The following is a 26,980-nucleotide window of genomic DNA, read 5'->3' on the forward strand; positions in this document are numbered from 1 at the left end:
ATGTTTAAAATAATAAATAAAGGATGAAATGACCAAATACAGATATATATTTCAAAACGTTTTTCTTCAATCATTTCATAACTTGCTATGAAAAATCAAAACACATAAACCATAGCTTTGTTTAAACAAAAAATAAGCAGCAAATTGTATTTTTTGGTCAAATTTATAACAGTAACACTCAAGAATTGAGAAAAAACCTCTTTGTTTATTTGAACATATTCCAGCATCACTCAAAAATAATCATGACAAACAAAAAGTGACAGATTAGAGGTGAAAAGGACAACCAAAAAAACAAAAGAAGGGCTTACACTAAACACTTTCAAATTAAACTGCAACATGACTTGAAATAAAGAACAGTATCGAGATTTCTGAATGTTTTTGGAAAGCTTTGGGAAAAATAGGAGAACGGAACTGTTCAGCTGCCAAATATGCAAATAAAAGTAAGAGATTTATTTACAGAAAAGATTTGATGAGCTTAATTAAAAACAATGACAAGTTTTCCAATTAAGAGAAAAAAAACATCTGAACCTGGTTTTAGGTAAGTTATCAAAGTCATGTAAATGACATTAACCAGATAAAAACACCACTAACTACAAAATATTCAACTGAAATCAAAACTCTTCACAGACATTTGAATTATACAAGATCACAGAATTATTATTACGCTGGCATATCTGACAGGAGAATATTCTAGACCTATACTGCCTCAATATATCTTCATAAAATTATCTCAAAAACTTGCTTATGTTTTTAGCTCAAAACCAGATTCTGATATCCATTAAACACTGGCTGAATTTCTGGTTACTGCCTTGGGTAGGATATTATTTTGCAATAAAGGATAATCAACCTTGATTAAAAAACAATTGATTAGACATGTATTCAGGATTAAATAGTAAAGTAAAAAATATTATGAAGGATAAACAAAGCTATGTCAAATTAATTCTGCTGAAAACATCTTGAAACAAGCTTTTCAACTGTTTATTAGATATGAGCTGCACACATTACTGCAGATCTACAGATTTTATAAGTTCGGGCATTACTTATTTTCCACATTACATTTTTGGATTGTTTTGAGTATGGCTCAAATGATAATACTTCGGGTTAGTAGAGAGATCATTTAAAAAGCAGTGGACTTTGCTTTAGCTAAAAAGATACATTTAAAAGATAAAACTACTACAGTATATTTGTAGGACCTAAAAACGTATATTCCTTGATAAAATCAAAAAAGCACATTTACAATAAAAATGATAAAAAAAACAAAAGACATGAGCTGTCAGTGAGCAATGATAGAAAATGCCTTTAGCATGGTTGAAAACTACTCATATTCACAAAAATAAGACCCAGAGATGTCGCTCTGGCTGCAAATGAAGCATTTAAAAGGCACAATGTGCAATTTTTCCTTTTGTATCATTTACTAAGGAAGGACATGGTGTCAGAGATCCAAACCAAGCTGTTCTGGACCTGCTGATTGTTCTAGCACTGTATGCTGCATTCATTTACTGTGTATTTGATGTAGTGAGTCCAGAAATGAATGAAATTAACATCTTTGAAATTAGATTATGCTTTACATTATTCATCCACGGGGCAGGTGGGATTTGTTGCCTGTTAAATGTTAGAATCGTACGTTTCCCATGACGAGATGCTCAGACAACTGCAGTTTGCATCCCTACAGGTGCTCTGGATCAGTTTACCTATCAAAAGATTTCTGCAAAATGTCAACCAACAAATTAATGCGTTAACAAACATAATAAGTGCTTTGCAATCAAAAAAAAAAAAATGAACATAATTTTTTATCTTTGCAGCAACCTTAACTAAATATCTGCAATCCTCCTGACTGTAGTCTTTATCTGTGCTAAGCAGGAAACATTGCAGACTGTGCCTTTAGGAAAGCTTAGAAATTCTTCCTGATAAAAGCACATTACTTCTTCTCAGTCTTCAGTGTTTGCAGAAAACTCCAGAGATCCTTGACCACCTGAGGAAGGTGATGTGGGAAGCAAAGAAAAGAATTAGAAAGCATTCAAATGAAGTGCTAAACAGCACGAGGCACATGACCCACTTTGACTGCAACATGATTTTTGTGCGTCCTGCCTGTGGGAACGCCGTGCTTGGATGGGGCTGCAGGGGAACGACGAGGGGTTGGGTGGGGGCAGCACTACATACCAGAGTATATGACTAGGTGCTCCAGGTCTGACAGATCTCAGCCTTGGCTGATGAAACCAAAGCACTTCCACAGATGTTTCCACACACTGGGAACAACAAGCTCTCCCAGACCCAACTCCACCCCCATTTTCTGCCTCGTCCACCCAGCTCTCCGCTGCTCAAAGAGTGTCCACCTGCTCCCAGAACTACACTTTTCCTATTCTAACACAGCAACTCAGAACAAACGAGCGTTTATGCAGTCTGTTTGGAGTGACTGGTATCTAAGACAGAGGTTCCCCGACCCACCCAACACAACCAAAGAGCCGGGCTAAAGATCTCAGGGGCAGGGCAAAGTTTCAGAGACTCAACATTCGTGTCCAAATGAACTTTTATTGTGCTTTTTATTGAAAATGAAGAAAGAAAACAGAAAAAACTCTATAAGAACCAAACCAGATGATGTGGTTTAACACTGCATTCCTTACACAAATGCAGTCTCTTAACAAACAAAATATATATATATTTTTTAATCAAACATCAAATTCTTAACTTGGTTAAGAGGTTTGGATAAATGTCTAACAACCTGCTACATCCTGGGTGTAAGGAGGAGTTTTGTTGCTGCTTCAGAAATAATTTCATGATTTAACATACCAACTTGTTTGGACTGTTGCATGTAGAATGAGTAATCGTGGTTTGAAGGGATATGTTACTACTGAGCACCATGTATCTGTCAGCACCTTGTAAAAATAAAAACGGGAGCTTTCACCAGGTCCTCACAAACATCACACATCTCATTCCTGGACAATAAGCTCCAGGTGGTCAAACGTTTTTATTGTGAAATGAGAAATACTACTGAATATAGATTTTTTCTGAATAGTCACAAAAATGCATGAGCCTAAACAAAGTTGGTGATCTAATATTTCCAGTCCCTTGTGAAAAGCTTCAGAGTCTGATCTTGGTAGAACAACCTCTCATACGAAGTGTTTTGGGGTTCCCATCTACCAGGTTTTCCAGGTAGATGGGTACCAGGTAGTGACATTTTTGCTCCTTCTATTCTGCAAAATAACTCAAGCTCAGTCAGAATGGATGGAGAAAAAGTCTTGCCGCAGATTCTCAATTGGATTTAGCTCTGGACTTTGACTGGGTCATTATTCTTCCCTTCAGGAGTGCCACAGTGAATGGTCCATCTCATATTAGTCCTTTCCTCTGCATCTTCTACCCTCACACCAGCTAACTTCATCTTCTTTCTTCCTCGAGTCTCCTTGATGTTGCTCTCACCTTCCTGTCCCGTGGCTCCGACCCTAGCGTCCTGGTACCTGTATAATTTTACTCTCTCCTCTGAATATATCCAAACTATTGCTGCAGCTAATGATTATTTCAGTAACTAAGTTTTGTATTGATTATTCTGATGATTAATTGAGTAACTGCATTTAAAAAATGGCACATTCTGCAAATTTTTCTTTTAACCACTTGAGCTTCTTTTATGCAATATTAGAAATCCAAAAGGAAAATGCAAATAATCAAAAAAATGGTTAAACTAAAAAATAATCAACCGATCAGCCCTACTCTGTATTGATGTTAAGCATGTCGATGTCAGAAGTATTTTTTCTTAGCTATAAATGATCAAGTGCTCACTAGAAGAATGCAACTGTTTTTAATTCTAGGCAATAAAATGTAAATTTTCTTATTTAAGAAATGATTTGAATTATTTGTTTATTTGTATTTTTTATGTGTTTCTAATGTATAAAATAAGCTTAAATGGTTAAATGAAAAATCTGCAGAATGACTAATCGTCAGAATAATTGTACTACTTTGCACTGTGCATCTCATTGGTCTGTCACACAAAACCCACAAAACAATAAATTGACATTTGTAGTTATAAAGCATCAAAATATGAAAAGGTTTGTGGGGTGAAAACGGCTTCGCGAGGCAACTTAAATGATGTTGCAGTGTAGCTTTACAGTCTGCCACTGAGTGTGGTGGGAGATTAATTCAAGTTAATGTACTGGGAATTCTTTTGTTCATCTGAAAGATCACTAGGCCTGTCGTGATAAACGATAAATCGATTAATCGTACGATAAATTAAAACTATCGACGTCATTTCAATTATCGGCATTATCACCTTTTTCTCTTTCTGTTGATGACACTGAACGAAAAAAGGCTCAACTCCGGTGCTCTCACTGACTCCTCCCTTCCTCATTTCCTTAGTGTAAAGCCCAGCGCACACTACACGATCTTAGAGCTGTCAGCCGATTGTCGGCCCATTTTCAAAACCTGACAGACCACACATTAGCCGACAGAAATCCTAGGTATAACGGTTCGATCGGGTTCGTTCCTGCCGTGTGGTGTCCAACAATGGGCACAAAATAATGGCTACAAGTCCAGTGAACTAATTTTAAAACCAGGTATTAATCAATGCTTTACAACAATCTACCTGCAATGCATGTGGCTAGTGTCAGCGTAAAGTCCTGACTGAATGAAAATCATTAGAACCTATTTACGTCACGTTAACGAAGAACAGCTGAAAAGTTACCGGGTTTATCAACTGCGGTAGCAATTTCGCTCCAACTCCTCCTCTTGTCATTTCTATATTCTTTGCATGTTGAATAAACATTAATGTTGTTTCCACGTATCATCTCCAATGTCCGCTGGACTTCGGGTTGCGCCGTGTCAGCTGTTTGGGATTCCCCGACGTAATTTCCCCTCAGAAAACACGGAGGACAATCCGCGCTTTCTGATTGGCTACCTGTCACTTTCAACAGGCTGCGTTAAGATCCCAGTCGGGGAAAACCCCTGATTTAGATCGGAGCGGCAACGAGGATCTACCGTAACACACCACACAATCTTAGGAAGACCAAAGGTCTAAGATTGTTGTATGGGGAAAAATAGGAGCAAAAAATCATGTAGTGTGAACTATTGCATCAGGTAGTCGATGTGCCCATCTTCTCTATTTAAATCTAATTATTACTGAAGGGCAACATAGTATACAGACTTCATAATCTGCACTCTTTGGGTTGAATGCAGTGTTTATTTCCACTTTGGCTTTATGTTGTTTAGTTTTTATCAAGTACATTTTTTGTTAATGGAGACTGAGAATCCATTTTGTTTTTGGTTGTTTTGTTTATTTAGTTTATCAGCTCCAGTGTTAAGTATTCTTTTGAAAATAAAGTGTATCTATCTTTGGCAGGAAATCACATGCATTATTACATCATTTCCATTAAATCAGTGTAAAAAGGTCTTCAGACAATATTATCGTTTATCGCAATAATTTGTTGAGACAATTAATCGCTCAGCAAAATTTGCTATCGTGACAGGCCTAAAGATCACTATAATAAAGATTAAAGTTCTGGATTTCTTCAAAGGCTCCTTACACATACCACCAGTCCCTTCATTGGGGCTACAGAAGTCTAACTGCAGTAAATCACGGAGAGCCGGTTTCTCTCGACAGGTGTACTCCCTTCAGTCTCATGAGAGCTCACACAAACATGAAGCTATGCCCAAAAGAACTCACTGAATTAGAGAGACTTTGATGTTGTTGAACAATGTGAGGATCGATAACTTATTTGTGAGGATCTAACATGGTAAAAAGCTTTTGAGAGTAAAACAGGATTTGTCTAATGTGCTCATTTCATAGACACACAACAGAGATTTTTTTTCAAATCAGAAAAAATGTATCAACAGTAATGCTTCAGAAAATGAATATTAACGGTTAGTCTGATGTCAGAAACAAAAATACTAATTCTAATTAAAATAAGAGAAGTCTCAAACTCTGGGCAATAAGGGAGCTGAAATCTACTTATATACTTTACTTACTTTCTTGTCAGTGACTTTGTAGGAAGTCCTCACAAAATTCTCAAACTTCTGCTCCGTCTTCGGGAGTGGTTTTCCCTAAAGAAGAATTTAGTTAAGTCATCACTTAAAAAGTCAAAAAGAGTGATAATTTCCACAGAAGAAAAAAAAAATGGAAAGACGGCCTTACCTCCTTGGCTGCTGATGATAACTTGTTCTTGATGTCAGGCAGAGTAAATGTCTTAGACGGCCCTGCCTGCGATTTGTCTTTTCCAGGAGTCTGGAAAAAAAAAAGAAAGAAACATTTCAGTCAGATAACAAACTGGCTAAGTTTTTCCTGGATCAGTTGTTCAAATTCAAATGTTGTTGTTATATAAACATGTCAACAAACAGCCTCTTCTTTGATGCACTTAGTTGCAACCTTACTGAAACTGAGATAAAGTTGTATGTGTAATACTCCTTAGTTTCAGCTTTACTAACAAGGGAGAACATAAAGACATGATATTAACATATAAAGTCAATAAAGTGACAAGACAAAGGAAGAGAAAGTTGATGCCAAATGTTTCAAAATTGAGACAGCAACTAGCTAAAGTGTGCCTGGGCATTTTTCTGCCATAATAAGCCACATTATGTCACAAGGTTAAAAACAAAAATCCGATATTTAACATGCGTATTATGTTAATTACATATAGTTAACGAAAATACAGCTTATGTATATGTAATAATTTCTCTGTTTGGATGGCAACAGTAGTCCCCTGGTCTGTGCTCAAGCTAAATAAGAGCGACTGATACAGAGTGCAGAGTTTTTACCATTATTTAGACTTCCAAGTAAGGGCTGCATAGCATATTATCATACAATCAGTTTGCTCATTATTAATACTGCAAATGACTGTTTGTAAAGCTGTATTTGCTGGTTGTTATTTGTAATGGTCTTGAATACAAAAATTTTTCAGCTAAATTTAAATGTGACCTATTACTCTTCCTTGAACAGGTTAGGATAGGTCTATGAGCTGTAAAAAAACATGTTCATTACATTTTTTTGCAACAAATAATTCTGACATCACAAGATTTCGAGCTACTTTCAGTTTGAGATGTTTTAAGGCCTCTTGTTACTTTAACTCATCCCTTTAAATCACCCCCCTCTCCCAACTCAATGTTAACACTCGCCCGGGAAAATGGCTGCAAATAGAAGCAGAATTGTACAACCCTACATCTTTGAAAAGCAAAAGCAGAGCCTCCTGCACAATCAACAATAATGCATCTAGTGGTTTCTGGATGGTAAGTCAACAACAAAACACTTGTCTCTTTTAGCAGAAATACAACTACCTGACCAAATGTGCTGAAGGTCTGCTTGTGTTGCTAGGTAATGGCTCAGTGCTCAGACTTAACAATCAGAAGGTTTTTGAAAAGGCTCATTTTCCAAACACTATAAAACATCTATCCATCCATCCATTTTCTTACACCCTTGTCTCTAGTGGAGTCAGGAGGGGTGCTGGTGCCTATCTCCAGCAAATGTTTTAGATACACCCTGGACAGGTCGCCAGTCTGTTGCAGGATAACACAGAGACAGTCAGGACAATCAACCACGCACACACACATTTACTAAGGATAATTTAGAGAAACCAATTAACCTGACAGTCATGTTTTTGGACTGTGGGAGGAAGCCGGAGTACCCGGAGAGAAAAGAATATGAAGTTCAATTTATGGTCCAATGCTGTTCTAAGCTGATAAAACATTTTACAGAAAGAACATGGAGTAGCTAAAACACATTGGCATTGAATAAAAATTTGATTAATGAAAATATAAAAAATTCTTCAACACCTAATAAGTGCTCCAGGAAAGTCATTTAAAATTCACCATTGACAACTCACTTTAATTAGCTGTGTGGATATGTATGGAATAATGTAGGGGTCTAAGCTAATCGTTGAGCATTTAGTTAATCAGAACAATATCAACATTGCTTTTTGCTGTGTCTGACATGTTTCCAACAATCACTTTTGCTGACCAATAAGACAGTTTGTCCAAGAGCCTCCTTGCGACCTGATTAGTCTGGGTCTGTTTTTATAGGCTTGGCGTGGGTTTGCAGCTGGAAAACAATAAAAGCTTTAAAAAGGACAACACATTCTGGCCTAACTACATGCTCTTTTTTATAATTTTACATCAGGTAACAATTAAGTTTGTATTAGGTTGCAAGCAGGAGGCTCAATTTGTTGAAGGAAAAATGTAACTTAGATAAAACTAAAATATGGATTTACAGCTCATGTCAAGTCACTTATTCCTGTTCAACTGACTAAAAGCCCAGCAGCTATTCTTTATCTTTTCAGCGACATTAAAAGTGCTTCTTCCAAACTTGATGACTCCCCTGTGTTTGGGAGGATGAGAGCAGACATAAGCGCAGCATTTTAAGGCCTGTGGGTGTGTGAAGTTCTGGACAGCCAAAGGCACAGAGGTCCACAATTAGGAAGTGTCTCACTGTGACACACACCATATGGTGGGACTGTACACTAAACAAGCCACGGAGCTTGCCCGTGCATGCAAAACCAGCGAGGAATCCAGCAAAATTGCAGGGTTTCATTGATTCTAAGAGTTAAAAAGGCAACAGATCCTTATTCAGCTCTGCCAACTAAAACAAAAAACATCCATGTTGTGAAATTAGAAGATAAATCCCCTGACTCCTACTACATTGTGATTTTGGCAGCTTGTCAGTGAAGAACTCAGACTTCAGGGACACAGATTCTTTGTTCATGAAAATGTATCTAGTTTATAACAACAGCTCTGTTAAAAGTCCGTCTGTTTGTTTGGCACTGCATTACTACCCAAGAAGCATCTGTTCATTTTGTAGTTCTAATTTTACGTAGCTGAGCAAGTTGTTTTTCAGTGCTTCTGTGTGGCTCGGTGGCATGGAGGTAGCATCCACATCAATCCTTTCGTAATCCCGTGTGTATGAAACCTGTGTGCGTGTTTATGATGTAAGTTTACATTTCCATGTACGATATTTGTGTTTGTGTCGGTTGTTGGCCCAGGAGGTGATGACGTCCTCGTGTTTCTCTGGCCGCCGACAATGCAGGCGTTTACTTATAATAGCTCAGGTTATATAGTATACTTTGCCAGATATATATTGTTATTGTATTAGTATATGAGGGAATTACCGTTCATTTCATGTGTTCTGACGGTTTTTGTCATTTGTATGTTTGTTGCATTTAACCGACGGTTCATTTGTGGTGTTGTGGTGCCCTCCGGTGGATTTTTGTGGTGCTGCGGGCCATTTTCGTCCTGCATCTATGTGTAGCCGTTTTTGCTTGCATGGCTTTTAATATGTACCTTTATTGCTTTTTCTGTTTCAGATAACCACACACACACACACCCTCACACCAAGTACCGGCACCTCGGTGCTGTCTCCACCTCATCATCGGCTGTGGTTTCATCTCCCGTTTACCTGCTATTGTTCTATCAATAAAACTTCTAAGCTGCACCGGTGGAGTTGGCCTATTCCTTCTGACCGAGGAAGATTCCATTGATGAGAGAACTGAAATTAGCGCCTATTAGACGCACACAGTCTTCTACAAGCTCTTTTAGTGTTTTCATGCAGAATTCCAGTTCCTATCCAACAAATAACTATAGTTGAAACCATAACAGAATAAATACACTGGATTAAAAGACACACACACGTTTTTATTCACACCATCTGAAGTTAAATCTGACCAAACCTTTATGTTTCAGGACAGTTAGAATTACCAAAATTATTTGCTAAATCACACAATAATGAGAGAAAGAATATGTTTGTTTGATAATGTCTTCAAGATCAGAAGTTAAAATTTTCTCTGTATTTGGTAGCACTGCCTTTTGAACTGTATGACTAGAGTCAAACATTTTAGGTTTCCTTCCACAAACTTCTCAGTAGTTTGCTGGAGTTCTGACTCATTCCTCCTGACAGTCAGGTTTGTCGGTCGCCTTGCTCACATACGACCTTTCAGACCTTCCTACTCACTAATTCTCCATAGACTTGACATCAGGACTTTGTCAACACCATGCTAGAACATTGACTTGGTTGTCCTTAAGCAATTTATAACCACTTTCCCTATATGTTAAAGATTATTATGTGTTTTGAAGACCAATCTGTGCCTTCATGGCTGATGTCTTTAAATGTTGCTTCAATATTTGCACATAATGTTCTTTCCTCATAATAATACCATCTATTTTTTTAAAGTGCACCTGCAGTAAAACAATCCCACATCATAATACTGACCTACACTTTAGAGTTAGAATGCTACAAGTATCCTAGTTAGTCATCCAAATGTAACGATGGTCATTCTGGTCAAAACAGTTCCAAAAATGAAATTCTCTGTCCCAGTGTGCTTTTGCAAACTGCAATCTGACTTTTTAATGTTTCTTGTGAAGTAATGAATTCCTATTTATAATATTTTGGCATTTTTTTGAGTTTGTAATCATGTCAAACATAAAAGCAGTGTGTTTGCGGTGTTGCCTTAAAATACATTCCCAGATGTTCCTCCAAAAACTCACATGTGATAGTTACCCTTCAGAAGTTGCCAAAGCAATGACATCATCATCTGGGCTTTCTCTCGTTTAGAGACAATAATTATTCTGTATGTAAACTTCAGATTTTGAAGACATTAATATTTAAATGTGGATTTAGCAAATAGAAATATTTTTGCTAATTCCAACTGACTTAAAACAAGAGAAGTATGGTCTGATTTAACTTCAGACAGTGAGAAAGAAGGTGGATGTGTTTTTATTTGGTGTATGTAAACTTCTGGTTTCAATGGGACATTATCACTCTTTTATTAGTCATAACCTAATAAAAGTGGCATTCTAACCTCCTAATACAATGCCACTTCAAAGAATCAAGTAAACAACATATTTGTGTTTCTAGAAAGATCTGGAGGGGACGTGGTGCTTTTCATGTCTTAATAACAAACACCTGATGCCTAATTGACAGGGCATGTCCTTTCATTTTATTCTAATTGTTTTTAAAAAAAACTAGTTCTTGAGGCAAAATCTTAGGGCTGGGCCTTAAAATAAAACACAGGTGCAATAATTAAAAAAAGCAGTCTCCCTCTAGTTAAAAAAAATGCAACAATCTGTCCCTTAAAAAAATCTGCCTTTTTTACAACAGAGATCAAAGGTGCAAAATGAGCAAACCTTTGACACAAACACACCACACTTCACTAAAAACGTCACTAAAAAAAGCACGCACACATATGTTGCTGGCTCCGGGCCAAACAAATGCACCACATATTTATTATTTACGGGCAGCTCTCTACTTCCAAAGGACAGCTGTGGACCTGAAACAGCTGATAAACACTCGGCCGGCAAGCTTTTTCATCTGGGCCAGACGCTGATTACAGATGGCAAAAAACATGGAACTTAATCACAAGCACGCCATCAGTTGATGCAATTGCTCATCTTCAATCCAGTGCAAGCACATGATTGTGACATTTGCTCATCAAGTTTGTCCAGGTATGGTAATTGTCTGTTTTTAAGTGTAATCCTTGGAGACTCATGTTTGAGGAAAAAGTTAGGACACAAAACTTTCTATGAATCACATATAGAAGGATACTTATGTTTACCTGATGTATAGTCAACAGAACAACATTAAAAGTGCCAATAATCCATAGTCTTTAGATTTTCTTATTAGCTTGGAAACTGTTTTTTTTTTCTTTTACATTTTCCATAATCTAAAACTATTAATAAAATGGCAGTTCTTTAAAGATGACAACAAATTTCCCAGATAACTATCAAAGATTCTGAGTTGTTTTTGGTCAAAAGGTCATATGACATTTGTGGATCTAAATTAATTATAATGGACCGAGAGCATTCATCTGTTAGAATGGCCTAGTCAAAGTTAAATCCAACTGAGTTGGGGCGTGCTGTGGTGGCGCAGGAGGTTAGCAGGCCTTAGTCCTCGACGCGGACGTCGCGGGTTCTACTCCCGGTCCCGACGACCTTTGCCGCATGTCTTCCCCCTCTCCTTCCTGTCTGCCTACTGTTGAAAAAATACGAGCCACTAGCGCCGCAAAAAACTCTTCGGAGAAAAAAATGGAAAAAAAAATAAATAAATCCAACTGAGAATCTATGGCAAGGCTTCAAATGTAATTTTTACAGACGCTCTCCATCCAACCCGACTGAGCTTGAGCCATTTTGCAAAGAATAAGAAGCAACATTTTTTTCTAGGCATGAAAGCCGGTATGGATGCAAACTCAGCCTTAGTATTGTCTAAGCAGGACTGAATTCACAGGAATGCATGTGTCCTCTATTTACTAACCAGGTAACTTCTGAAATAAATCCTGGATTTTATTTAGAGGTATCAGAGTAAGCGTTTAATTTGTTGAACAACTTCGCAAGTAAGAACTGCTGTGTCACATAAAATGCCAATGAATAACATTAAAGATTTCAAGGGCTGTGCAAGGCACTGTGTTAGTAAGTTTCTGGGTTCGCCATTCAAACCTAGGAGAAACACATCCTGAAAGAAATAAATAATGCACCTGCTACAAGTGCATGTCAATCATTCGCTGAAACAATGACTCACTCCCTTCTGGGATACGGCTAAGTGAAGTGATTAACAGTTTTATGAGCGTGACGTGTGCTTCAAGGCATCAACTTCTCCAAACCCACAAAACACCAGCTGGAAGATTAGCGTGCCTCAAATCAGCCCAACTCAAGTTAGCTGGTTCTCATGCCGAGCCGGTTACACAGCAAAGGTGCCGCTCTGTGCTGAGCTGCGAGAGGTGAGAACTGCGGTGCTGGCAGCAGATCTGACAAGCCAATCTAATGACCAGTCACCTGCGTTTAGGAGGGGGGGGGGGCAGAAACAGACACCCACGCCCGCTTCCTCACTCCTCAGGGGCATCTGGAAGCGCAAGCTGCACCAGACATCAAACGCTGGTAATGAGAGCAATTGGGAGAAGGTGTGTCCAGGAAGTGAGGGGTGTGAAGAGGTTGTGGAGCGAGAACACTTGTGAAATAGTCGAGAGGGGATAGGAGCTCTAAAAGCACAAAGAGCCAGAAAAAGTAAGCGCTGGGAAAGTTTGAGCAAGCTGGGTCACAAATCGGCTAAACACCATGAGCAAGGCGAAGATCAAGGTGTGCAGACTTGGCTGGACTCACCCTCAAGCTGCACTCAGGAGTTTAGCAACAGTGTGGCTAAGCATTTATCATGGCACAAAACCTTCTGCCACAAACACATCACAGCCTTCTCATGTGCTACAAATGTGCATGTGAGTTAAGGATGCTGTATATTTCATCACAGACACAGCTATGTGTTATGATGTGTTATCTGCTGGCATCGCCATGCCAACACATAAAGCCTTATCTAAACAGTTTCTGTCCAAGACCTTTTTTTTCTCCACAGTAACATGATTTGTGAAATGTTTAAACAAGCAGGAAAAGCTTCCTAATTTGTTTTCTCTGCTGTGCACGTGATCTGTTGAGGGGTGAAGAGCATCAAAGGTGGCTGCAACCCAACACAGCGGGGTCAAGCCAAGAGGTCGCAGGTTTAAATCCTGCCCCGGGAAACTTGTGTAGAGGTCATGTGTGTTTGCTCAAACAGAGACAGAGTTCAAGCTGTTTGTTTTAGGAGGAGGCATTCTATCCAAGAAATTAGCTATCAGGTTGAACTAATTGCAACACGCATTTATCACATTCCTCTGCTTTCGAATGGAATGTTTTGCCAAGTTTTTTTTTTCTCTCTCTCTGCATTTTTTAAATTGTGAATGTGAGTAATTGTCAACCAAATGATGCAAACGTAAAAAAACAAGAAGGTATTTTTCTTTCTTTTTTTTTACCACAAATGATTTTGTGGTTCTAAAGTGCATTTAAAGTGCACAAAATGAAAGCTGCTAAGGTACAACACTGGCAACTTCAAACCTAGCAAAAGGAGCAACATGATACACAAGAGAGAATTTCTTTTCTGACATTTATTTATTCAACAATTAGTAGAACAACGCATTAGAATACCGTCACAGCTGTGTACTGTTTTGTAAAGATGAACCAAGAAATCAGCTGGAGATAGGAATGGACAAAAAAAACTAAACATCTTTGATCAGCTAACGCACCATACATAGGTACTTTTTTTCTTACCTGTTATTTGTTAATTCTTACATTGTGTGTGAATTGTGAGACAGTTATTTTTTGTTTTTAAGCATATGCACTGACTGATGGCACCTTTTAAATTTCGTTGTCCTTGTGACAATGACAATAAAGATTTATCTCTATCTCTACTAACGGGTTTCCCTAATCACAACACACTTTGGCGTGAAAGTTGGCACTGAGACAAGACAACTTATTTTTAAGTGTTTCGATTAAAGCCAGCAAAAGAACAAATGGAAGAGAAACCTTCTTTTTATGGAGTAATGTCAGCTACTCATTCAGGCTGCTACTTAAGCTAAACGGGTATAAGGTGCAGTGAAGGTTGAAAGTATTACCTCAAAAGCACAGCTCTATCCTTTTTTATTATCTGGTGGATTAGGAAATGTCTTTGGAAAATCTCGCAGCTACAGTCTGGTTATACTAACTCTGCAGGAAATAGAGAGATTGCTCTTGGTAATGCTACCCTTGCTAATTATGTTAGGCTACAAGTTGCAATGTTATAGACAGTTTTAAATGTCTCTTGTGTAATTATATTTTTTCTTTGTTTTGAGTAAAGGGTTAGGGTACAAAGGTTAAATCCTGTTGTAATTGTTTCATTACCCAAATCTAGATCAAATTAGAATATTCCAAAATTTCCACAGCAGTGTGGCAGGTCTGATTGACAGATGCTAATGTCTCAATTACAGAAATTTGCAAATCCCAAACAAAATCCCAAACAAGTCTAACCTTATTTGTCCTTCTTCCTAGCAGAGCTAATCTTTTCTGTCTCTAACATCAAACGCTATTTTGATTACATGTAACAAAAATTGGGAAATACAAATACTGTTATAACCTAACATCCAAAACTAAACAAAGGGACGATTGATACCTTAATCTGGGGTTTCGCTGCTGGTCCGGAGGATTTTTCTGCAGGTCCATTTTGTTTCACAGGTGTCTTTTTGGGCTTTTTAGGCATCAACTCTGGGCTCTAGAAAAACAAACAGCTCAAGTAACACATCTTGAGGAAATCTTGGAGCTTGAACCACTGAGTACATGTATATATATGGCTATATATAAAAACACAAATATAAATCCCACTGCATTGATTCTACAGAGTCTTTTATAATAAACAGGTAAAACAATTTACAAAGAGTCAAAAATAAAGGTTTGATGCATTTAAAATTCTTCTCAGTCGTGTCCTTTAATCAGACTGTAACCCCAGCATGTTTTGTCATTCCTTACTTGAAAGATCATAGTAATGTCAGCTCAACAGATTTAAACATTCCACAAACTAAACTTTCAGACAGCTCAGTTAGTAAGTACAGAAAACCTGCAGAAGCAGATTAAAACAGAACAGAAGACGCTAAACATGCTTGGCATTTTCTCTGTGATCAGCTACTTAGTAACCCAATAACCCGTCATTGTTCTCTGCTATACAGCCCTTCCAGTCAGGTTTACACTGCTGTGTAATTACCTTGTAATAGCTGAGGCAAGTACCTACATTTCCTAAGCACCGACCGCTGTTTGGCAATTACATGTATTCACCTCAGAGCAGGCTAGGAGTGTAATTCCCTGCAGTGACTGAACTGCTACAAGGCAATTACATAAATAATTTAAAGGCAACACCTCACGCTTGGAGTAGCAGAAGGTACAACTTGTTTGTATTATGGTTTTACATCCATGTACAAATATTTACTGTAAATGTGTAGTTGAATCTTGTGCAGTAGCTGATAGATTATCTGCACACACCAAGCAGCACAAAGAGCCATTAAAAGATAATGGTCTTTAGGACATGAAGCTGCAAACAGCGCCTTACAAAGGTATTCATACTCCTTGAATTGTTAGACATTTTGTTAAATTACAACCAGAAATCTCAACAAGTTTTATTGGTATTTAATGTGAACAAGAGTAGAACATAATTTGCAAGTGGAGGAAAAAATATCATCTATCAAGGAAGCAGGGAAGAGGCCCACGTATTTTCTGGGGGTGCTACAGCAACATTTAAACAATAATTAATTGAGTACTCCACAAACCTTTCCTTATAGAAAAGTAGCAACAGGAAATACTAACTCAAGAAACCATGTAGAAGAAACAGCAAACGTGTGGAAGAAAGTTCTCTAGTCAAATCAAACCAAATTTAAATTTTCTGGTTTACACACTAAAATACTAAAAGTGGCAAAGAACCACAACTGCACCTATAGGAGCATAAGCTTTGAGACTGAGGCGGAGGTTCAGCATCCAGCAAAACAAGGACCATAAACAGTCAGCCAGTGCTATGGAGTGGTGTAGATCAAAGCATATTTACATGTGTGCTAGAATGGCCCAGTCAAAGTCCAGACCTAAATCCAGCAACTAACCTAAGGGAACACTTGAAAACTAAGATTCACAGACGGTCTTTATCCTGTCCGATGAAGCTTAAGCTATTTTGAGAAGAATAATAGGAGAGAGAAGGAGGGGCCTGTGTATATGGGTGTAAAGTTGCTAGAGACATAACCAAAGGGAGTTGTAGTTAAAACGACAGCAAAAAGCTCCCAACAAAGTGTTCACTCTGCATTGCCAAATAATTTCAAATGAGCTTAAAAACCATGGAATCTTTTCCCTTATTCCCTTTCCATTATCCATTATTTGTTCTCAATATAAACATCAGGCTGTTTGATGAACATGTTCCATATAAGACTATAAGTCGCTCTGTAGTGTAAGTCACATAGGTCAAAAAATTGTGACTTATATTACGGAAAATATAGTAATAACTATCTGAAGTACCAATGTGAATTTACCTCTTATGTTTATTTTTTGTTGAATCCAAAACAGCACCCCATGTTGTTTCCAAGGATGGAATAAACACCCAAAATGTCAAATCATTGACAATAAAAATAACCCTGAAGTCAGCTAAGTGTCTACTTAAGTAACATTGACTCTACGACTGAGCTAAAATCATCAGTCACCACACAAAGAGCTTTTGTACCTTCCTTTGATAATAAGCAAAGGAAGCAATTCACACTAAACCAAAACATTTGATCAAAGATTATTTGGATTAAAGTCATCTGAGTAATTTCTTTTGAACACTGTTACTTGGTGTAATTTCTGAAACCTAATTTTGGATGTCTTGTACAGTACTGAAGTTTGACAACAAAAAGAAAACATTTATTCTGAAACAGCTGAATTTCCAGTCAAAAGAATAATTGCTCCCAGTCATGCTTTTTGGGGCTTTGTACTTTGTACTCATTAATAAAGAAAGGCATGGCGGAGCTATAGAGCTTAGGATTAGAGTCATGCTGGGAAGAGAGGGGGTGAGTGGAGGGATGCATGAGGACTTGGATGAGAAGACAACAGAATAAATCAACAGGTGACAGAAATGCTCAGCTGTCATCTGACCCGGAGGGAAGGATCAGCGCTCATGTCGCAGGTATGTGCATCTGCCCTGCTTTGATCTTTTGCCTGGCACAGTTTGCACTTGGATAGCGTGCTTTGAAAAAAAAATTACAAACAGACACCGAAGTAAAACAATGAGGCAGATACACACACGCACACACACTTGTAAGCGATTGTGGTAACACGCAAAACAAGCGTTCAAAGGCAAAAGCCAGGTGCAAAGCTGAAATGGCATGAGAAACGATAAAAAGGAGCAATCATATTAACAGTGGGATGACAGAGGGACAAAGATATGCAGTGCTCAGAAAAAAAGGTCAAGGATGTTTCCCATAACTGAGCAGTGTGTGTGTAAAAGCAAACAGTTTGTGCTTTTCAGCTTATGCAAACTACAAGTGTATTCTTGAAGTGCATTCATGCGTCTGTGCATAAACACACTTTTAAATGTGCAGCTCTATAGTTTGGACCTTTAAGAAAGACGGTGTGTGTGTGTGTGTGTGTGTGTATGTGTATGTCTTTGTGTGTGCAGCACAGTGTTGTTGGTGAGAATCCGTGCAGATTACAGAGGAGAAATCCGATCATTACACCACACAAACCCTGTATTTTACTCTCTGAAAACAGGTGGGTATGTGAGCGCACAGGATGAAAAAGTTCCACGTTTTGTCTCATGCAAAGAGCTGGACGGTCAGTGGGTGCAGGAGTGGGCGGAGCTTGCTGAAATGAAATGCTGTTGCGTATAGTTTCTAGAAGTTTGAATGATGTGGAAGAAAAGGGAGGGGAGTGACAGCAGCTTCAGAAAAAAAACTCATTCTTCAATAAAGTAACCTCGACAAGCGGTTGACTATTCTGACACCTAGTGGAAAACACAAGTATTACAAAATGCTGCTATACAAATACAGACACAGAAGAATAGATGCTGCATGAGTGTCCAGATCATATGGCAGCATTGCCACCATATTGTGAATGGAAGATGCAAACAATTGCCAAAAGCTACATCAGGGATTCTGTTTTAAATTAGTTCGTAAATAAATAAAACAATAAAAGAAGGACATTGTCAAATTTATCCATCTAGTCTACAGGTCTTAATGTAGCTTCATATATGACTTTTATCATATCAGTTCTAGAACTTTCATATGAATAATAATGTTGAGATACTAAACTACACACAGCTTGAGAAAAATTGTTTACACACTAACCCAACAAATAAGCATATCAGTAATTAGATGCCATGTTCTCATTCCTCAGTCACCCCTTATTCCTAAAAAGCACGGTCAAATCTGTAATATTTATTATTTATCTCTATTATAAATACAATATCAATTACTTAAAGAATAATAACAACAACAACAACAATAAAATTATTCTTATTATTAGAGTCAACAACTAAAAAGTTTTAAAATTAAAAAGATTAAAAAGGATTTCAGATTCATCTCTTAAGGATTGAATTTAGTTCAATCCTTAAGAGATGAATTTAGTTACACTAAATTCAGACAATCATTTTCATTTAATCCTAAACTGAATTAAGATGTTTGACTTGTTTTTTAAGGCAAATTATGTAAGAGACAAGCCAAGGTTTAAATGGGATTTGGTTGTTGCATCTTATTTTGATTTGCAGATATGGTTCACTAATAATAATTGTATTTAAAATTACAATTATTATTTTTAATAATAATTGTATTAATTATTAAAAATAATAAATAAATAATAAAAATATTCTTATTATTAGAGTCAACAACTAAAAAGATTTTAAATGAAAAAGATTAAAAAGGATTTCAGATTCATCTCTAAAGGATTCATGTCTCACAAAACAAAACCGTTTTGTAAGACATGAATCTTACAAAACTATGAAAATTAGCTGAATTTCATCTATGGTGCTTGTTCTATTTGGACAACGCTGATTGTAAGCACACTTGAATGGGCATCCAAGATAAACGTGGCACTCACAATATTGCGGGTGCCCTAAAGTATCGTTACTATGGAGCAGCAGAATCTGTGCGTCTGTTTAGGTGATGATTTAAAAAGCATCACATGCAGACTAACAAATGAGTTACAACTCAAAATAAGATCAGAGCAAGTATATAGAGAGCAAAACATAAATTAATATTGTTTGTTTGACATGATTAAATCTGATTGACTAGATTACAAAAGGTTTTTCCAGGTAATGGAGCTAATATGGTGTCTACAAAGGTATTAGACAGAAATAAAGCCTTTGTTGAGCTGAGCATTTTAAAGGCTTGAGAAAAAAAAAATTTGTTTTCTGAAATCTGTATTCAGAAGATTGACTTATTTCATGTACTTGGAATAGACACTTAATTTTGTAAGTATTTTAGTGGAATTTTGTGGTGACATTCTTACTGAACGGCCAGTTTTTATCCAACATCAAGGAGCATAAATAACATTAAAAAGTCTGACAAACACTTGATTTCTTTAAATCTAACAAGCCGATAACAATCCTGTTTCAAAACAAAGTGACAAGGCTTTCTATCCTAAGAGTACTGTACCAACTGTAAAGCAAAGTGTTGGTAGCATCATGCTGTGGGACTATTTAGCTGTTAGCGGTACTGGTAAATTGTACAAATAGATCAAATAAAAAAAGATAAGCAACTGCAAATTCTACAAATTCATTTTAAATGAACAGAGAACAAAATAAAATTTCTTCCAAGAGGACAATGATCCCAAATTAAACACACAACCTACTAATAAATTAATTTAACTTTTTGTTTCTTTTTATGGCTAAAGATTTTCACATTAAAAGCACTTGATACTGAAAATGTGCTATACAAATAAAATTACCTTACCTTACATTTCACAATCACATTGTGCCCTTATTTTATACTCTACTATATTTCATATTGAATTTTTAAGTTAAAGTTAAGTCCCTATGAATAAACAGAAAATGGGCCAGACTTACTTTTTGGAGAGCTTTTGCCACATTCTTCTGAGGCTTCACATCCTCTTCATCACTCTCATCATCACTAGAAAAATGCAAAGCGTCTAAAATTATTTGAAAACTTAATCTGGTAAGCAGAAAAAAATTTAACAACAAATACGTAAAATTAGACTAAAGAAAAATCCTACTCGTCTTCATCTTCATCACTGTCCTCTTCATCGTCATCATCATCATCATCCTCGTCATCAGAATCCATTTTAATTTTTTTCTGCAACAAATGAAATATTCTTTAGCTTCTGGTTTTAACATTTGCTGCTAATAATAAATCTACTTTGAATTGATCTGATCCAGTTTTAGATCACATTTCTCATCTTGTGACAACTTACAGTTTTACATTTAGAAGCTTTATAGAAATACTTTTAAAGAGCACTGGGAGACATTCACCGAAGAGCTGAGAGGATCTGCGGTGGATTAACAGGAAAAAAAACACATGATCACCTGCGGAGGCTTCTTCACTAAGGACAGGTTTGCAGGCCGTTTCACCGGAGATGTGTTGTTCTCCTCCTCTTCATCCTCTGAGTCTTTCACACCTATGAAACAAATACTCTACATTCGGGTTGGTGCAACACGGTTACAAAACTTTACTTGCACATTCTCGTTTTCATTACTAACTTAAGTACCAAAATTCAGAAAAGGCTGCATATTTCTCTATTCCTAGTTTAGAATATGGATTTTTTTTGACAAAGAGTGATTCCTGTCACTAACTGATGTGATGGTTGATATATTATCTGGACTTGAAACTGATTTATCATTCTATAGAACATAAAGTCCTGTGTTCCAACTACTAGTCGTACTTAGAAAGATTTTCTGGGACGTTATGAGAGTTTGCGTGATAATACTTACTGACAAAATGCTGTCCGCTAATGTGAACTGGACCAGAACCAGAAACAAGACGAAAGGTAACAGGGGGAGTGATCTCAAATCCTCCTAAATTCATCTGGACAAACAAAAGTCACCATTAGCAGTATTTGCATGTTCCAACACTGACTTAATATTACCTCTTTTATGTTATTTTGGTAAAAAAAAAAAATTCAACCCAAACAGAATAAAACAATTATATTTAAGCTCTTTGACTATTTTGTCAGTAAAAATTGTTGAGTACTCACAGAAGGCAGGACAGACGGTTTCAGGACAGCTATCGGTACTTTGGAGGTTTTTGCATCATATGCGAGCCCTTCGACTTCCACCATGTGGAATTTGTCCTCAGCCTCTGCTCCCAGACACACCTGGAACAGCAGCAAAGTGGTCAGTGGATTTATTATTTCCTTTGAAGGTAAAGGTCCAAAAATCTAGTTTTCTGTTAAAGTTGATGTTACCTCTTCTGAAGTGGTCTAAAGGTTTTCTAAGTAAGTGATGTTTTTATGAGTCATTAAATATTTGATTTCCTCCTAACTTTGAACCTTGGCTTATTTAGCCAGTAATAAACAGTTTTTACTGTTTATTGAAGTTTCTTTTCAATACAAAATTGCAGAATGTCAATTAAAAATCCTAAAGACACAAATTACTTTAGGTTTAATGGATTTGTTGTTAAGCACATGATTAAAGCAACATTTTTGCAGGTCCTTCTTGAAAATGAGATCTGGATCTCAATCAGCTGGTTAAATAAAGGAAATTAAAAAACAAATTGTAGCTGGTAACCAATTTTTTAGGTCTACTACTCTCAACAGATGCTCTCTAAAAATAAAATAACTAAAAGCAACTTGAACCCTTAGCTCCCTTTACATATTTTTGACAGGAAAGAGTTCTTGAGGCTGGCTTGGGATCTCCATAATGTTGATATGTCTACCTTGAGTTAGTGTCTTTCTGGGAGACCCATTTACAACCAATCCTCAGTGTCTTTCGTCTAAAGGCAGAAAATTACAAGATTTTAAGATGTCTGACTCCATCTATAGAACTGTCAGTGAGGTAAATTTAGTAGGAAAAACAGCCCCAAAGCATAAAGTTTCCATGTCCATGTTTGACAATGTTGATGATGCAAAAGTGTTCAGTTTTGGTCGAATCTGACCTCAACATCTTCTCTAAATCATTTATAAGGTCTCTAGCAAACTTAAAGGCACCACTCTAAACCTCTTTCAATATTTTGTTTATATTTCATGAGTATGAATACAATTTTGACACTAGCTAAAACAGTCGTTGCACTGGTCTTGAAAATAATTTTAAAAATCTATGACAAGGAAACAGAAGTAGCTGAAATCTCACTGCAGATCGCCACCAGGGGGCAGCATAGCGAGAAGAGTTGAAAGCACCTCTGTTCCTATGGCATTTTAGTGGCTTTTTAATAACTCTTCAAATGTTTCATAGTGATGGGCATAAATTATGCTAAAATATCAGTTTTTAAAAGCAATGTAATTATCTTAATTTTTTATATTTGTAAGACCTTTTAATAGACATGTTACCATTAGTAGTTCGATCAATGATGTTTTTCCCACAGTTCCATCAAAAATGCTCTTTATTTGCTATTTTGGGTCACAGTTTTGAGAAGCTATAATTTTTCCGTGAACCAAACATAACAAAAAGTATAGTTAGTATCAACTCTATAAATTCATGTTAGCAACACAGGCTGGGATTAATGTTTAACTTTTGGTCCAACAAAACCATGTTTGATTAACCTGAAAGTCTGCACACAAAAAAATATTCATAAGCCAAATATTCTGTTAATATCTTTACATTTATATTTACAAAAAATCAAATTATTTGATACATTCAGAGTCCATAAAAAATGGGGCATAATTTATAGCTGAAAACAAAGATAATTTCTCAGAGATCTGTTGAGTGTTCGAAAGAAATATTTATATTTATGAGGTATTGTTTTATTATTTTTTTGCCCATAATTTTCCATAGGCTCCAATTTAAGGGAAACCAGCTGTCCCCTAAATTTCAGCTTTTAAACGCTGTTGATGTCTAGTTTGTAATCTACATGTATAATCTTAGTATCACTCAACGTTTATTTTTATGAATCAAAGTCAAACAGATGCTTTAATTAATCCATAAAACGAAAGTGCTGTGATAGACTCTTTCAGTACTTGTTAATATAAATATATCAATATATTTATTCACAATGTCGTTGTACTTCACAGCTTAAGCAAATATATCCTTCATGAGGCTATCCCAAATGAAAACGCATGTCAGGGATTATAAAACAATGACAAAATGTCTTACTGCTTTGAGTGACAGCTGTTGTTCTGTATCTTCGTCATCTAGGTCAACTTTAAACTCCCGTTTATCCGACCTCAGAGTGCAACCTAGGGAGGCAAATAAATATTATTGTCATTAATTGTACAGGTGCAATTATTTCACATGCACAATACAAACGGCTGCATCAGCTATACGGGTGTTTCTATTCTACAAGATCTGCAGAGCTAGCTAACAAAGAGCTGATTGGCGGGAGCAGGGGCAACAGAATAGCAACTTATTACGGTAACTTTACGCTTGAATGAGCGTTTAAGCCTCATATATAAGTGATAATGTTATACTAATCTTCACTGTGCATCCTATCAAATTAATATTTATCAGAAGGAACAAGCTCACCAAACAAATACATTTGAGGTCTGCTAAAATCTGACATATCGTCCTCCATCTTTGTAGTGGGCGGAGAGGATGAGAGCCAGTGTAACGTACACCTCAGCGAGCCAATAGAAAAGCAAGACGTCATCTGCGTAGTGAAAGAATGGAGCCAATCGGACTGGAGGAAAGGCGGGACAAAGGTGGTGTTACAAGGTAAACAGTAGATGGCGCTGACGTTCTACTAGATAGATAGATAGATAGATAGATAGATAGATAGATAGATAGATAGATAGATAGATAGATAGATAGATAGATAGATAGATAGATAGATAGATAGATAGATAGATAGATAGATAGATAGATAGATACTTCATATTTATTCTCCACATAATGTTTCTTACATAAAAATTCAGAAAATACATTGCCGTAAATACGTCTGTAAGAAAAAAAAATAAAAAGCTCAAGCACACCAAATTTAATGAAGCAGGATTGCAACAAGAACCATTTTATGCACTGCAGGCTTGAAGCACTTTGTCATCAGCCTGTCATCAAGACAGTAGTGGAATCTAAGACAGATGCCAAGCATAACACCTACATGGGGATTCCCAAAGAGCAATAAGTAACAACACTTTGCATGTCTTTGTCTGGTGTACAATGAGGGAACTATAAAAAAATAAAGTTAGTGGATGGAGAAACAGAGGAGTGAGAAACTTAAAACAGCCGATGCACCTGGCACTTCACTTAAAACACTCTTCTGTTAACACCTCCACTGTGTGCCAAGTCTTGCGCTAATAGCTTTTTGGAAATCATTGAAAATGCAATTTTTTGGTGCAAAAATATCATTTCATGCTAAAAGATGCTATTTAAAATGAGTCGTTTGATGAGTTGTTTGTTAGGTGTTGATGCACCAATTTTAACTCACAACAATGTCTTTTAGATAGTTTGCATCATACTTTTATTGCATATTTTTGTTCAAATCTTGATTTCTTCACTGATGTATGGTAAGAATGACCACTGTGTCACTACTAGGTTTAAATCTGGATCAGTGGGAAGAGCCATCATGCGATCCAAACATGTTGATGTGACCTTGGACATTGGGCTAACCCCAAGCTGCCTATTTACCTGTGTAAGAATGTGAATGTGACTGAGTGAATGTGCTTCTAAACTCAGCACTTTGAACAGAAGAACTACATAAATGTAGTCAATTTGTTTTGTTTTGCATACAGATCAACCTCTGCTGTTTTACATAGGTGTCTATAAATACAGTAATAGTTTAGTGAAGGTATTTAGTCTGGTTTGATTGAATGAATTTTGTTTGTGTTAAGTAGGGGGAAAAAAAGAAATAATTTTTAAAAATGGGTGTAGCAAAAGGTTTTCCATGTGTGTAGCACACAATAGTGAAAAGCTTCAAACTTCACAATGTTTGTTATTAAAATACTACATTTAATTATAACTTCTTTTTTTAACTGTTTTCCAAAGCATTTTATAGTCTTTGTAATACTTTCACTATCAAAGCATCAAGTCTGTAGATGTTCACCTGATTTACTGTTGAACTTAAAGGCATTTCAGTGAGTTTGACACATCCTCTGTCTTTTTATCACTTTATTAATGCACAGACGTGCATTAATAAATCTACTCTCTTCACTTTATATTCCTGGTTCAAAAACCTAAAGAGAATATGTAGTACCACAGAACAAAACAGCTCATACTTTGTGATTGTAAAATATTATTTTTAAGTTCCTCTCTGATGACTGATGCACCAGTAGCTGAACTCTATTGAGCAATCAAAGCACCAGCTGCTGATGAATAAAGGAGTCCACATCCTGTTTGCACAGAGGCTTGAAAAAACACTTTTGTACTGTCAGGACATGTTTGGAGATTAAACAGAAGGAGCATGATGTTGACAAAAAATATTGATCATATGTGCTCTGCATTTTCAAACTAATCATCTAAATTAGTATTGTCCCTTATATTTACATATTTAACAAACCATAACAGTAAAAGTCAATATTGTACTTTGCAGTATTATTAGTATGATTATTTGATCTTTTCATTTTGAAATGTGGATGGTAGGTTTTAATCTGGTACTGAAGTCTGTATTTGCATTTCTGTTTGTGTATGCAAATGTGTGCATATATAACTGAGATGTGTACCAGTGTTTTGTGCTTGCAGGTTATTTTAGCGTTGAACTGTCAGGTTATTGAAAGAGCTCATCATTCTTCACCTAAAACTGTTGCCGGTTAGTCAGAGACTGGAGTTTCCTGCTGCTGCTGCTAACTGACTCTAAAATGTAAATTTAGAAATATTTCTTCTGTGCAGTTAAACAACAAAATTATGTAAATTTATTTTAGTCTTTTTCATATTATTTAAATTTTGTTTATTTAACATATTTAAACAAGTTTTTTTTTTGCTTATATATATGTTGGAGCATATACCAATACTTCAGATGACAAATTAATTTTCTATACTTCTTTCTCGTTTCTTCAGTCTCTACTTTCATTTTTGATTTATTTTTTATTGATTCATTATCCATCTTCTTTGTGTTTTCGGTTTTTGCCCGTCTAGAGTGTTACCCCTGTTTGAATGAACAGCACAGTATGAAAAAACCTTCAGCTAATGTTAACCATTTTAAAAGACTTTCTACTACTGAATAAAAGAAAATTATATTTGTTTGACACAACTTTTTGGAATTAAACTTTATAACTTTATGACTTATTTGTGCTGAAATTTAAAGCTGAACACACTTACCTTATAAAGCAATAAATTACAAACACTTTTCATAATATTTCACAAAATATTCTCCCGATTACAGTGTTATTATTTTTACTCCTTGATGAAGAACTTATGTTAAAAATTTTGCCTTGTACATCTCACACTATACTATAATGTATTTCTGAAACACATTTTGCTTCATCATTGTTGATAGGTTAGAGAAATGAAAAGATTCTGAAATGATGCTATGTTCTGATGTTGATGGTAGTTACTGTATTAGTTTAACTGTTTGCATACACCCTGGTCAGAGTATCTTTCTAAATTTAAAACTTGAATTGTAAAAGACCATATGGAATTAGATTTTTATCATAAACAAGTTTTTCATAAAAACTGGAACGTTAAAACTTTCAGCATCAGAACTATTCCTGAAGAACT

At 36.3% G+C, this 26,980-nt stretch overlaps 1 protein-coding gene across 1 annotated transcript; it reads right to left on the reverse strand.

Moving 5' to 3' along the window:
• Positions 1-184: 184 nt before the first annotated feature.
• On the reverse strand, positions 185-23,949 carry npm1b (nucleophosmin 1b). Its single transcript, XM_032554756.1, has 11 exons — positions 23,858-23,949; positions 23,489-23,571; positions 21,436-21,555; positions 21,173-21,266; positions 20,768-20,859; positions 20,458-20,537; positions 20,291-20,354; positions 14,900-14,998; positions 6,116-6,205; positions 5,950-6,024; positions 185-1,972 (listed from the first exon to the last, which is right to left on the reverse strand). The coding sequence occupies exons 1-11, from the start codon at positions 23,904-23,906 to the stop codon at positions 1,919-1,921; spliced, it is 900 nt and encodes a 299-aa protein (XP_032410647.1). The 5' UTR covers positions 23,907-23,949; the 3' UTR covers positions 185-1,918.
• Between the last annotated feature and the right edge of the window lie 3,031 nt (positions 23,950-26,980).

The sequence above is a fragment of the Xiphophorus hellerii genome, chromosome 23, assembly GCF_003331165.1.
Source record: "Xiphophorus hellerii strain 12219 chromosome 23, Xiphophorus_hellerii-4.1, whole genome shotgun sequence".
NCBI classification, from domain to species: Eukaryota; Metazoa; Chordata; class Actinopteri; order Cyprinodontiformes; family Poeciliidae; genus Xiphophorus; species Xiphophorus hellerii.